This window comes from Cygnus olor, chromosome 9 (assembly GCF_009769625.2).
Source record: "Cygnus olor isolate bCygOlo1 chromosome 9, bCygOlo1.pri.v2, whole genome shotgun sequence".
NCBI lineage: Eukaryota > Metazoa > Chordata > Aves > Anseriformes > Anatidae > Cygnus > Cygnus olor.
Genome location: NC_049177.1, coordinates 20,245,821 through 20,258,500, shown reverse-complemented (window position 1 = coordinate 20,258,500; position 12,680 = coordinate 20,245,821). Strand labels below are relative to the sequence as shown.

Here is a 12,680-nt window from a genome sequence, read left to right as displayed (position 1 = left end):
TGTGATATAAAGGAGTTTCAATGGAAATTTTAAAGCCAGGTTTGAATCACACCATTCTAACTCACTCTGTACAGATGTATCTAATGATTTTTTTTTTTTCAGATGTAACATCACAGATGATCAATTCTGTATGTTTTTGTTAGTTTTTCCTCAGTCGGTGTAATTTGTAAATGTGTATTTACATGAATAATGGTCCCTGAATAAGCAAAACCAAGCAGGTTGGTAAATACTGATTACTATTTCTGCTTAGGAAAGTGTGATCATTGTGGCTTTATGCTTTAGCAACTATTGCTAATATTTCATGTACAGGAAAGAAACATTAGAATTTAAAATTTTGTCACTATTGAGCTTTGTGAGATGACAAGTAATCAGCACCACTTAATGACAGCTTAAAATAATGAAATTTTGGATAGGATTTTAAGCCTCAAATGATGACGTGTCCTTCAATGTTTTATAAACAAATTAATATTCTTAGAGACTTTAAAATAAATACCAATTTAATATGCCTGAAAAAAAATGTTTTATTTCAGGATACCTGAAGAACTAGATTAGCATTTTAATCTAATTTAAAAAGATGAAAAAACTAGGTTTGCCTCACAGGATATCTTGCTGAATATCTTGAATTACGAAGTTACACTCATATTAGTTTTGTCTTCTGCTTAAGGGAAACTGGAAGAATGTGATTGGGGGCAGAGGGGAGAAAAAGTAGAAATGAATTAAAAGAAGGAAAAATAAAGTTCAAAATAGATATAGAGGGAGGAGTCTACTGGATAAGCATTATCAACAGGGAACAGACTATGTCAGCTCAGATTTATCTGGGGCTCTGTAACCGTAAAACACAGAAGAGGTTCTTTTCTATAGGCTATAAAAAGGCTTCGATCTTAATTCAGTCTCGCTGGGAGATAGCAGGGAAAAAAAAGCGCTATAAACTGCAAAAAGCAAGCAAGCAAAGAAGTTAAACTCCAGTGTCTTTCTAAAAATGCTGCTGGAAGAGCAAAAGCAACCTGTAGGAGAAGCTTTAGCAGAGCCCTGCATGGAACAGAGCTGGGCCCCCATGCATCTCACTGTGTGGAGCAATATTGAAATTCTGTGATTGAAATCTGCCCAGACATAAGGTGCAACTCTAAATATCATAAGCAAGGCAAAATCAGCTTCAGTTAATCCAGATATGGCATGATTGCTTTTTTGGGCTCAGAGACCATGTTCAAATTCAAATTGCACAATTCATCCATTTTTGGTTTGCCTCGGATAGGATAGCTGCTTGGAAATGCATTAGGTTATTATTTTGCAAGATTATTTTTTCTCTTCCCAGTTCTCTAGTAAGACAAAAAGTAGCACAGGATTCCCAATCCTTGAGCTTCTAGAAAATAAAGTCTGGATAAGCGGTGTCTGAATCTGGCCAAGAGGGCAGGAGGATTTACTTAGTTTGTTAACTTGACATAGTTTGTTTTTTTTGCAGGATTTCTCAGAGCCATTTCTGTGTAAGTACCCCAGAATTTATTTACAGGGATTCCCTGATGACTTGGGAATATCCAGGTGTCACAGGAAACACAAAACATAGTAAGTAATACTTGCTACTGAAAAACAGCATGCTTGGGTTTTGAGGCTCTAAGCCAAATTGCTTATAAAGTAAACAGACAGTGGAAAGCTCACCGGGGATTTTAAAGATAGTGTCATTTGGAAACTCCTGTAAACAATGGATATGATGCCTCATCTGCATGCAAACCAAGTTTTCAAGAAAGGATTTTTTGTTATATAGTAAAAATGGCTCAGTAGGAAATTATTCTTTCATGTGAAAAGAGAACCAATAACTCAAAAAAATCACTGTCATCTGCATCAAATTATAACCTGATTTGTTCATAGCTCGTCTCTGACTTGTATGTATTTTACTAAATGTTCAATTACGTGGTCATGCCTGCCTAGATCTTGTCCTGTTCTGGTAATACAGAACCTAGTAACTGGAACAAAATTTACAGCAGTTACTCTTGGCTCCTGTGAGTCCTAAGCAGGAAGGAACAGACTGACTGATCCTACTCGTACCGTGTACCATCGCTTTAGAAGTGTTTGAACTGCACATTACTTTCTTAGTTCAACCTTCAGCTCTTCAGTTGAACTAGAGGTGGTAATCATGTCTGCCACAAAACCCCTAACACAGAAGGTCTTGTTGTTCTCTCTCTCTGCCCCTACTCTCCCCACCTATTTATTTTTTTTGTGTATGCCTAGAGCCAAGGGAAGAAAAGAGTTTGAAAGAGAGAACTCTGAGTATTAACATTTTTGTAGAAATATAGTAAATTTGTACAAGATGGCTGAGGTTGTCCATTTTGTCTTTGACTTGCTCAAGCAATAGGACAACCAAGGAGGCTTGGGTGGTGGGAATCTCAGGCAGACAGCTGTGCTCCCCTGATTATTGGCCAGGTGCTTTTGGCAGAAATGGGAGCAGCAGCTCCTGTCAGAAAGCACAACAGAGTTTACACTAACAAATGATTTAGCATACTTGGGCACAACTCAGTTATCTCCTGTTTTCCTTTTTCCTTTTCTCTAATTTTAGAGAAGAGCTGGTTTTATGTTTGCCGAGTTTTCTTTGCATTTGTGGATGTCCAGCTTTGATCTACAGCCAGCTTGAGTTTACTTTTATGCTCCGCTGAGTGCTGCCTTCAGCCTCAATTTCAGAGCTGTGCAAATAAATTATAGTGAAGTGTTTAATTAAAGTTAGGCTTGTGTCCTGATCACAGACTACTGTCTTCTCAGATACAATTTGCAAATATATTTGGGAGTTTTTACTCCAGGCAGGATGAATACTTGAAGGTTATTTACCTGCGATGCATCACGCATTGGATGTTTCTGTTACGTTTATTGGGTCAACAACTAGAAAGCAGTAGTCGAATGCTGAAGGACAAATGAAGGGCATTGATCTGAATGAAAGAAGGGGCTGTAGTAAGTGCAAACTGTCTGTACTGAGGTGTTGATGCTTCTATAATAACATATTTGCTCTTTGGACAAATCCTCTTAATTCTGAGGAATAGTAGTCCTCAATAAATTATATTCATAGCATTTAGTTTTCTAAAATACAGTAGAGTTTCTATTTCTGTCATTCCTTGATGTATCTGTAATTGCCATAGTATTTGCAAAGAAGGTGAAACTTTAAAATTGCGTACACCATCTTCAAGACTCCAGCTGCCACCTACTTCATACAGCTATTCATACTTTTCCTTTCCAAGTCATCTTTCTCTTTTTCACCCACGCCTGGATGAAATATGGTGTTTTATTCTCTTTAATTCTGGGAAGAAGCAGAAGAGACTGCGAAAAGACCATTGACTGCCTTGATTGGGGCATTTTTTAAAGTCCTTGACTTTTCAGGTTTTATGGGATTTTTATCATAATTTCTAAGATAGAATGTTTACAACTCATCGAGCATCATCTTGGGGCTTAGAAACTATTAATAAGTCTAACATAAAATAATTACTTTTCCTAAAAATGTTTGTTTTATTACCTACCCCTACTTCATTTCATGCATGGGGGAATACTACTGAACACCATATTGCACATCGCAATTTGTTCCTAAATAGTCATATCTTTCAAACAGCATAGCACGAAACAATTTGAAGAGTAAGTACCCAATTAAAATGGATAAAACAGCTCATTATTTAGTTATTTCCTAGTTTTAGGGTAAGAGGATTTACCCTTCCATATCTAAATCAAGTACACAAGTGCTCTTTTTCAGCACCTGTTATAAATCCTTTTATCTCCTACCAAAGGAAAGCAGTTTATCAAACGTGGGTTATTGCATGTGGGGTATTTGGCTTTCTTAAATCTGGAATATGTAAGATGAGAATTATGTCACATTGTAAACATCCCTAAAATAGAATTAAAGGATATTCGTTGGTTTTGGAGTTAAAAATGTCGTGACTAAAACAGAACTTCATACAATATAAATAGCTATTTCTCGGTAGATTATTGAGAAGGTAGTACTCTTTGGATTAATATAGGATTCTCTAACATTATTTTAAAAGTATACTTTAAAATCTTTTATTTTATGTTAGAGATAAAGGATCCAATTAATTGAGCCCCGTTGCATATAGTAAAAACAAAACTGACTACTCTTAGCTAGTGTTGCTGTACTGTATGTGATAAGATGTTGTTACTAAGTACTGCAAGATATATTTTGCTTTTTATTACAAATTTTACTTTAGGTCTTCAAGTGTAGAAGAAAAGAAGGGATAGGAATCTTTTTTAAAAGTGTTGTTATAAATTTCATGTTCATTCATTTAATAAACGTAATAGTTTCTAGACTGTCCTGCCAAAATGTTATGATTTTGTTCTAAACTCTTACACTGAGTTAGTTCAGGAGTGGAGGAGCCATATGTAGTTTTACTCAAGATAATATTTTATTTTTTTTTTTTTTGATTTTAACTGAAGTCTAGATCAGATTAACTGTGCAAACCTCCAGCTCCAGGTAATGTTACCAGACTGAACTTGGACACATCCATCATATGGAAGATGTGTGAACTCTTTGTTATATACACTCAGCTGCTTTTTCATTTTGTAATGACTTCTTGCACGTAGTCTCAATATATGAGAGTATTTGATAGCTTTGGCGTTGGGGCTTACTTTTAACATTTGGAGCAAAGAACATGGTCCGCAGTGTTTGGGGTAACAAGGAGTAAAATTTGAGTTCTCATAGAATTAAAAAGTGAGCTCTGCTTTTGTAGGGCCTTTTATTTAGTCTGCTCTTGTTAAGTGCATATGTTGCCTGGGAAGGACCAGTGAACAGCTCTTGAAGAAGCAGTTTGTATCCATAAATTAACGAAGAATATCCAAGGGCAGTTGCTAAATGTATTAATAATTGTGCAAACGTAGTTTTCTTGTTTAGAGTGGTGGATAGCACCCTGGAGGAGCAGCTGGCAAAAATGATGCAAAGAGAAGAGGCACATGAATGTGGGCAGGCATCTCATTTTCACACAGGCATACTGTAGAAGCAAATGGTTTGATACTTCATTATGTCATATCTTTGTGTATTGATTTTGCCTCAGGAAAAGTCAGTGTAGGTTCTCACATGACTGATGAAAGCTCTGATTTTCAGTTTGCTTGAGGGTAAGTGGGAAAGGCACTGGATCCAAAGGAATTAGATTAGAGGTCTCCCCAGAAATCAGCCTATGCATAACCTCTCAAGCTGTAAGACTTTTGAGACTAATAATTATTATACTCCAGTGTACCTATTGACACAGCTGTAGGTACAAATTAAAATAAAACTGAGATCTACAAAATAAGGCAAAAATTGTGTGAACTTCAAGGAGGTACACCGATTAATTCCCTTTCCTCATTTGAGATGAACTGTGTATAACCAGGTTACTTCTGTGAGATCTTTTCAGATAGGAGTATTAAATTAGGTAAAATATAAAATAGTTTCTAATAGTATCAAAACTAATTCTCTTGATTTTTTTCATGCATTTCAGATATGGTGATCACACAGGAAAATTTATATTGCATTTCAGCCTATAGTCACCATTTGAATTTTATATGAAATAGTTTTCATGTTCTTTAGACATTAAAAACCCATATATTTATAAAATAATAATAAAACCTTGTATGAAGTGCCAGATTTTCTGTTCCTACGTTTCAGTATTTGGTGTTAAATCGGATGTTTACCTGTTGCAGAAGCGCTTTATTACGTTGGCTGAGCTTTCTAAATATCTGGTTTACACAGCACTGATGACATATTACAGACTTAGGAACTCGCTAACTTGAAAATTTTAAAGAATGCATTTAAGAACAGAGACTTTGGGGAAAAAAAAATATATATGAATTCATCTTAAATGTTAAGGTACAAACTCATAATTTTCAGATAGAATTGTATAAGGATAAATGCTTTCCTAAAATACCCATCTTTAGGAATCTAGTAAAATTTCGCACATCCTACATAGCCAGAATAACTGTTGCTAGAATTTAAACAGCTTGTGTGAAATGTCCAAAACCAGAACTGTTGCCTTTGGCAGTGAGTCCATAGTTACTGAAACTGAACTGAAAGAGAAGCTTTTCCATCTTGTACTGCTCATCTCATTTTAAATTTTAAACAAGTAAGATTCTTGTGTTTTCTTGTGTTTGTATTTCATGTGAATGCTGTGTAAGGAATTTAGAGGTACCAGAATGTTGTTTATGATGTACTGAAAACTTCACAACATTCTAAAAAAAATAATTATCCTCATACGTGGTCTTTGCCAGAATTTAGTGCTATAAATGTGTGAGGAAAATGCCCTTGGTCATTCTTAAATTTCGTGTGTATATTTATTAATCTATATGTACTCTTACATATTTATAAATCTATTTATGTTTACTTGTAAATCTATTTATGTATACATATTAGATCCTTGAAAACTCCTCTTGGAGTTTTTTTTTTCCTTTACAGCCAATGCTTGACACTGAATAATAACCTACGTACTCTTGCACTGTCCGAACTGAAGTGCTGAACATCTTCATGCTTTAAACATTTTGTAGTTGGTTGGAAGTGGTTCTACATAATATAAAAAAAATAAGTATTAATAGAAAAGTTTAAGCATCAGAGTGGTGTAACCAGTTGTAAATGTGGTTATCTAATGCTTGGATAACTGATAAGAAAATACTTCAACAGTTAAGCAAGGTTGTTTAGGGATCATACGAGATCCCCTAATTAAAACTTTGTATTGGTAGAGTGTGTATCTTTAGATGTTGTCATGTGGTCTGTATAATCATTCACTCTTTCCTGAAATGCTTTATGAGACTCCATCTCCTTTCAAGAAAATAAGTAGAGGTTAGTTATTATCCCTCACATGGTTTTAAATGCATTCCTGTAGTTAATGAGGGGAAATTCTCATCATAATCAGCACCATTTATTGGGGGGGAAAAAAATGATATTTTCTATCACAATTGAGGAATTGTGATTCAAAACTAAAAGGCAGCAATGTATTTGTCAGATTTAGTTCTCAAGCTCTTTGCTATTACAAGTATTCCTATTGCCATGACTAGGAAATGGGGTTAAGGTACTCACAGAACTCAGCCCAGCACCTTGCGCTCCTTCAGACAGCTTTGGTTCTGTGGAAGGAGCACCCTCACTAATGCATGGTTGTAGATGTAATCTGAATTTTGTCTTCTCTTTACAGGCAGAACTCGTTGATATACAGTATGGGACCATAGAAGACTTGATCCGGATTCAAGCCATTACAAACGTGACCAAAAAAATTGCACTTTTGAAGCTAGGACAATCACCTTTACTTTATAAGGTTAGTCTTACGCTTGGTGTATTTTAACTGAATTTCTTTTTTGAGTTTCAAAATACCAAAACTATCCTTTTTCATTCTACCCCAACAAGTCAGGATTTACTGGCATTCAGATTCTTTGTTAATGCTAGCCACTGGGATCCACGGCACCTTTTACATGTTATTTATTTTGCTGCATATCTTACAGTGCCCCAGTACGATGCTGTATTTTCACAGGTGTACTACCAACCATTTGGCAAATAAAGAAATCTCTAAAAGAAATAATAAAGTACGAGGGGAAAAAAGCAGCCGAGATTAGGAGTAGTTGGATCTTTGCTAAAACTGTACATGTAACGCTGTTGAAATCTTGTTTCCACATTATTGTATGTGCTGCTTGGCCTGCTGGCTGTAGGTTAAGTGTGCTGGGAGAAGAAGCAGAGCACAGTGTGTGCTTACCTGACCTTCGGCTTATGGGGTCTTTCCAGTCCCTGTGGGTTGTGTCTAAACCCCAGTGCTTTTGGTCTCGCTACAGATGTGCTGCTGCAAGCACTGAGATTGTGAGGTTGTAAGCGACAGCAAACGCTACAGGAGGACTAATACTGTTGGTTATGGATTTGTTAAAGAAATGACATTGGAACTAGATTGTAGCTGTGCTCCGTGGAGCAGGTGCTATTGCTTTCCTAGCTCTTTCTGCATCCTTACCACCTCATAGGGAAGAAAGGAACAGGATGAGCTAGAGAACAGCATTAATTTCCGTGGCGTTTCTGCTGTGTACCTTGAGATGCACGGATAGGTGTTTATTCTCCCTGCCATGAATGGCCAGGCACTCCTGTAAAATCACAGGGATTTACTGGCCTGTGGATGGGCTACCAGCAGGTCAGAATGAGCACCATGTTCTTCTTTTCTTTCATTTTCTTTGGTTGCAATTATGTGGAGAGGGTTACATGTGTATGTGTCTGCTCATTCTCCTGTAAGAATGTCCTGGCAGAGAGCGCAGAGATTGAGCTCAATAGTCCACTGGCACATTAGATATAATAGACTGAACATATAAAACATTTAAACTCTGAATGTCAACGGCCTTCTATTGCTAATATTTTATAAACAGAATGCTGTTTTGCCTTTCAGAAAATACACTAGCCCAATAAATAATTAATCAATTCATTCCCAATCCACAGAAGCAATTATAAAACAACAATAACTCCAGATCTTATAATTAACAGAATTAGGATCTGCTTTGTTGGCCATAGAAAGACCAATCGGGGACCACAACACAGATTCAGAAAATAAGCACTTAATATTTTTTGTATAGGAATAATATTTGTCTCAATAAAAAATGCCATTTTCAACTGAGCAGCTTTAGCTCTTTGTCTAAATTATTTAGATGCAATCTAATTATGCTCGTGAAAGGTCAGTTATCATTGTTGGAACTTGGCTGTTGTGCATTATTTCCACCCATAGATCTTGCACTGCATTTCAATGCTGACTGACAAAAATAATGAAATAGCAGTTGGGGCTCATAATGTAGGAATTTGATAGAGATGCAAAGTTTGCTGTAATAGCATTGTCTACAGTGTCTTCGAAATGGACTTTTTACCAATTTAATTCTGGTCCTGTATGTACTTGCCAAGTAAGTACTTGCACGACTGAATTACCAAGTAGTACAGCTGAAGGAGGAGGGCAAGACTGTTGGGGCTGAGGACTGGGCACATCTCAGGAGCTTTTACTCTGGATCTGCTGCAGTCTGGTCCAAAGGAGTAAATGCTAATTGGTAGCTGAAGTGTACTAATGGTGTTCATCTACTTTTCCTGTTCTGTGGCAATTAAGAGTTTCATTTACAGCAGATTGTTAACAAAGTAGTGCCAAAACTATTTATTAATTAAAGGTGTTTTTTCATCGTTAGCTCCTTTGTGAAGAAAGTGAGAATTAGCCTACTGTTTCTGGGGAATTACAGTTTTCTAATCATTTTTAAAATGAGGGTGACTAGTTCTGCCACCTATGTGCCCTGCAAACATTCTGCCTCTTATACATGCCAAAAATTCTGACTTTTTCTGATTGTCACCACTCCCCACACATTGGTTCATATCGCTTAACGCTCTCTGAACATGCAAAATGGATGCTTTTGGAAAAGTAGATGAGTCCTGAAAAGTAGAAAGTCCTGATCTGAACTAAGATGGCAGGGCACCCAAACGTATTTAATGTCAGTTTAATAATGCTTACTGAAGTCTTGAGGAGAAAACAAAGCAAACAACAACAAAAAACAGCAATCCCTCAAACCCACGTTTTATGTTCTGCTCACGCAGATGGCAAGTTTGCCCTTTTTTTGTTACCTCTTCTTTTTGAGGTTGTAAACTGCCTTTTTTTTTTTTTTTTAGGATATAGATTGTGTCTCTTTGGCTGTGAAATGGCCATAATCTTTTAAAAGTATGAGGAAAATATGTGATAGGATAGAAATAGTCTTCTTTCATAAGGAATATTTGAAATAAAAGAGAAAGATTGCATTAAACAGCAAGTCCTCCTAGTGTAAGTGGGCCCATATCTCACCGCTGAATCCACTTTTTGTCTCTTTTCCCCCTAAATTTTGTTTCTGTATTTACTGAGTCTATTTTAGCAGATGCTTCCCTCTGCCTATATTTTCCTTATCTCCGTTGTCCACGTGCTTGGTCTTACATCACATTAAAACAGAACACTACTTCATAGCAGAGCTGTCACTATATACATATTTTTTACCGGTTTTCTTTCCAATTTCTGTATTTAACTTGCATCTTTCACATTTTACTGCTTTTTAATTTCTCACTATTATTACTTTATATTATACAAATATCTTACTCGGGATTTGGGTCTTATTTTTATAGATGCTGCACCGAGATGCCTAAAGAGGTTTTATCTTCGTAACACAATTTCTAATCTTGTCTTTGTTTTTCAGTTTTGCATTTTCCTTTGCATGGGTATGCCTTTTGCTCCTCTCTCTTTTACTGCCTTCTAGACTGTTTTTCTGTGTTCTTCCTATTCTCACCTTTTGTGTTTTCATTTTATTTATTTATAAGTCTCACCTATTCTTTCTCTCCCTATTGTGTCCATTGGAAAAAGGCTGAAAGAAATGATAAACTGCTGCTGACAGAAAGCCCACCATGAAAACTGAAGAACACTTCAGTGCTTTTATCATGCATGTGAAAAAACAAAAAAAGCATGTGGTGGTAAAATAAATAAATAAAATAAAATAAACAGCTGTCGAGGGGATATTTCATAGAATATGCCCAAGTGATAGAAATTTGAATATTTTGGGGAAAATAGTGTTACTGGCAGTATTTATCATGTTTGTTTTAAAATGAATGTTAAAAGTGGGAGAAAAGAATGATAGATGTGATAGCCCTTCCTCAAGGGCTAGAGGAAGTTATAGTATGGAAAAGGCAGAGTCATTTTCAAAGGCATCCGAAAGGTTTAGGAATTTACGACTCCCAGCGTTTGCCTTGATGCTGTCCTGTAGCAACACAAGAAAAGGCAGTAGACTGAGCAGGGGGACATACAACGAGTACTCGTATGATGGACTACCTTGGTATGGCTGTGATGCTAGTAGTCTTTTGCTACCAGGCACAGCACTGAATAACTGATAGACAATTTTTAAACTACTGTGGCGACTCTTAAAGTGATTTTGTGGCTACAGACCGAGACATTTTTAAGAGCCAGATTATTGCTGAGTAAAGAGGGGAATGGATTTGGAACAAGAAAAGCTTTCTTAAGGAGAAAGCTGAAACTAGACAAATTTAAAATGGAAATGAAGCTCATCTTCTGGAACCACCTTTTCCAGAGAAAATGTGGAATACTTGTTTTCTCACACCTTCCAATTCAAAGTGATGGCCTTCTGGCATTCTGGCTATAAGGAAAATGTGCCACAGTTGCAGAAATTATGTTCTGGTGGAACTCAGTGTATTGGGATCACTGGGTGAACTTCAGGAGGTAGTTACATCCAGTAGTAGGTCAGAGCACACTCGCTATGTCCTTGAATAAGAAGGATCCATAAATGTGGGGAAAGATAATGAACCTTATTACCAGTGGTTAAGCAAATCACTTTTGTGATGTAAAATACCTTCCTTGGAAAGAGCAGCTTGAGCTGCCTGCTGTGTTTGTAGACAGAAACATCCTCTTCCAATAGCATAAAATGTGTGGTGACAAAAAGACTGATTAAACCACCTCACTAGCACACAGATGCTCTGCCCTAAAGCTTGTCTGAGTATATGTCATGACTGTGAACACATAAAAGAAGCCAGAGGAGGGTGTCTTTTTTCAGGAAGAACTGCACAGTAATTTCAATATTCACCCTCTGGAAATATCATGACCAGATTCATTATTTGAAGGATGTGGTGAGTCTTGATCGTGATTTAATCTTTTGGTTTTGGGATTCGAGGAAAAGACGTAATTTCTATCCTAAATTAACTTTTAATAGAGTAACAAAAGCTCTGAAGGCCAAACCACTTCATCTTTACAGTGTTCACATATTAACATTTTTTTCACATCCATTAAATGAAGATATTGTTCTAATGAGTAAATATCTGTATTTATTTTAATAATTTAAAATCTTCATAAATATTCATACAATTGATTTTTAACTGTCATAAAGTTCAGAAGTGTGGATGCTTGCATCTTTATGCAGAGGTTATTGGTAGGCACTTACAAGGATTTAGGAAATGGAAGACAGTCTTAGAATAAAAGTCAGTTGCAAAAAGGCTTCTATTTAAAAATTGCATTTTAAATCAATTTACTTTGGAAAAAGTCACTGCACATTTCTACTTCTACATTGTTTATTTTTTTTTTCTTTTGAGGTTTGTATTCTTCTATCTGGCACATTTTATGGCTAGCAGATATAACTGTAAAGATGACATTTGAAATTGCCGTTTAACTAGGACTCCCTCCCCCCCTTCCCTCCCCCCTCCCTCCCCGTCTTATATACATATGTGTATATATGTGTGTATCCATATGAATGAATATACATGCGTGTATATATTTATAAACTACGTAGTTTTTCAGGGATCTTAAACACCTGGTATATGTTTCATTATAAAGGATGCTGTTTTTTTATTTTGTAGGATGAATTTTTTTTCCAAGGCATATAAAGAGTTTATATACCTATTTCCCATGTGAGTGCTATGGGATATATAATGATATTATATCCCTTCTTGAAGCCCTTCTTGGAAGTTGGGGCCAGAGGTGTAGGTTGTATGAATAAAAGTTATAGAAACATATAAAACTGGACCTGGAGATTTGGATCTGAAGGGATTATATAGCCCGTTCCTTAGGGGAGACAAGCTTATATCTCACTCCTAATAATATTTTAAGGATTTCAAGTATAGAAATCTGATAATTTTCCTCAATAATGTTTTCCAGGACTGCACCATGCAACACTGCATGTAAATCCTATTAATTTTACCCTTTGTGCCGGGAATGTGCCCAGCAGGG

General features: G+C 36.2%; 1 protein-coding gene across 8 annotated transcripts in view; it reads left to right on the top strand.

Annotated features, from left to right (window-relative positions):
* NAALADL2 (N-acetylated alpha-linked acidic dipeptidase like 2) overlaps nucleotides 1-12,680 on the top strand; it is a 437,725-nt gene that overhangs the window by 256,148 nt on the left and 168,897 nt on the right. For all 8 annotated transcript variants that reach the window (XM_040567010.1, XM_040567016.1, XM_040567011.1 and 5 more), the window contains one exon: nucleotides 7,134-7,253. In XM_040567010.1, the coding sequence (XP_040422944.1) occupies nucleotides 7,134-7,253 (120 nt within the window). The remainder of the gene's footprint in view (nucleotides 1-7,133; nucleotides 7,254-12,680) is intronic.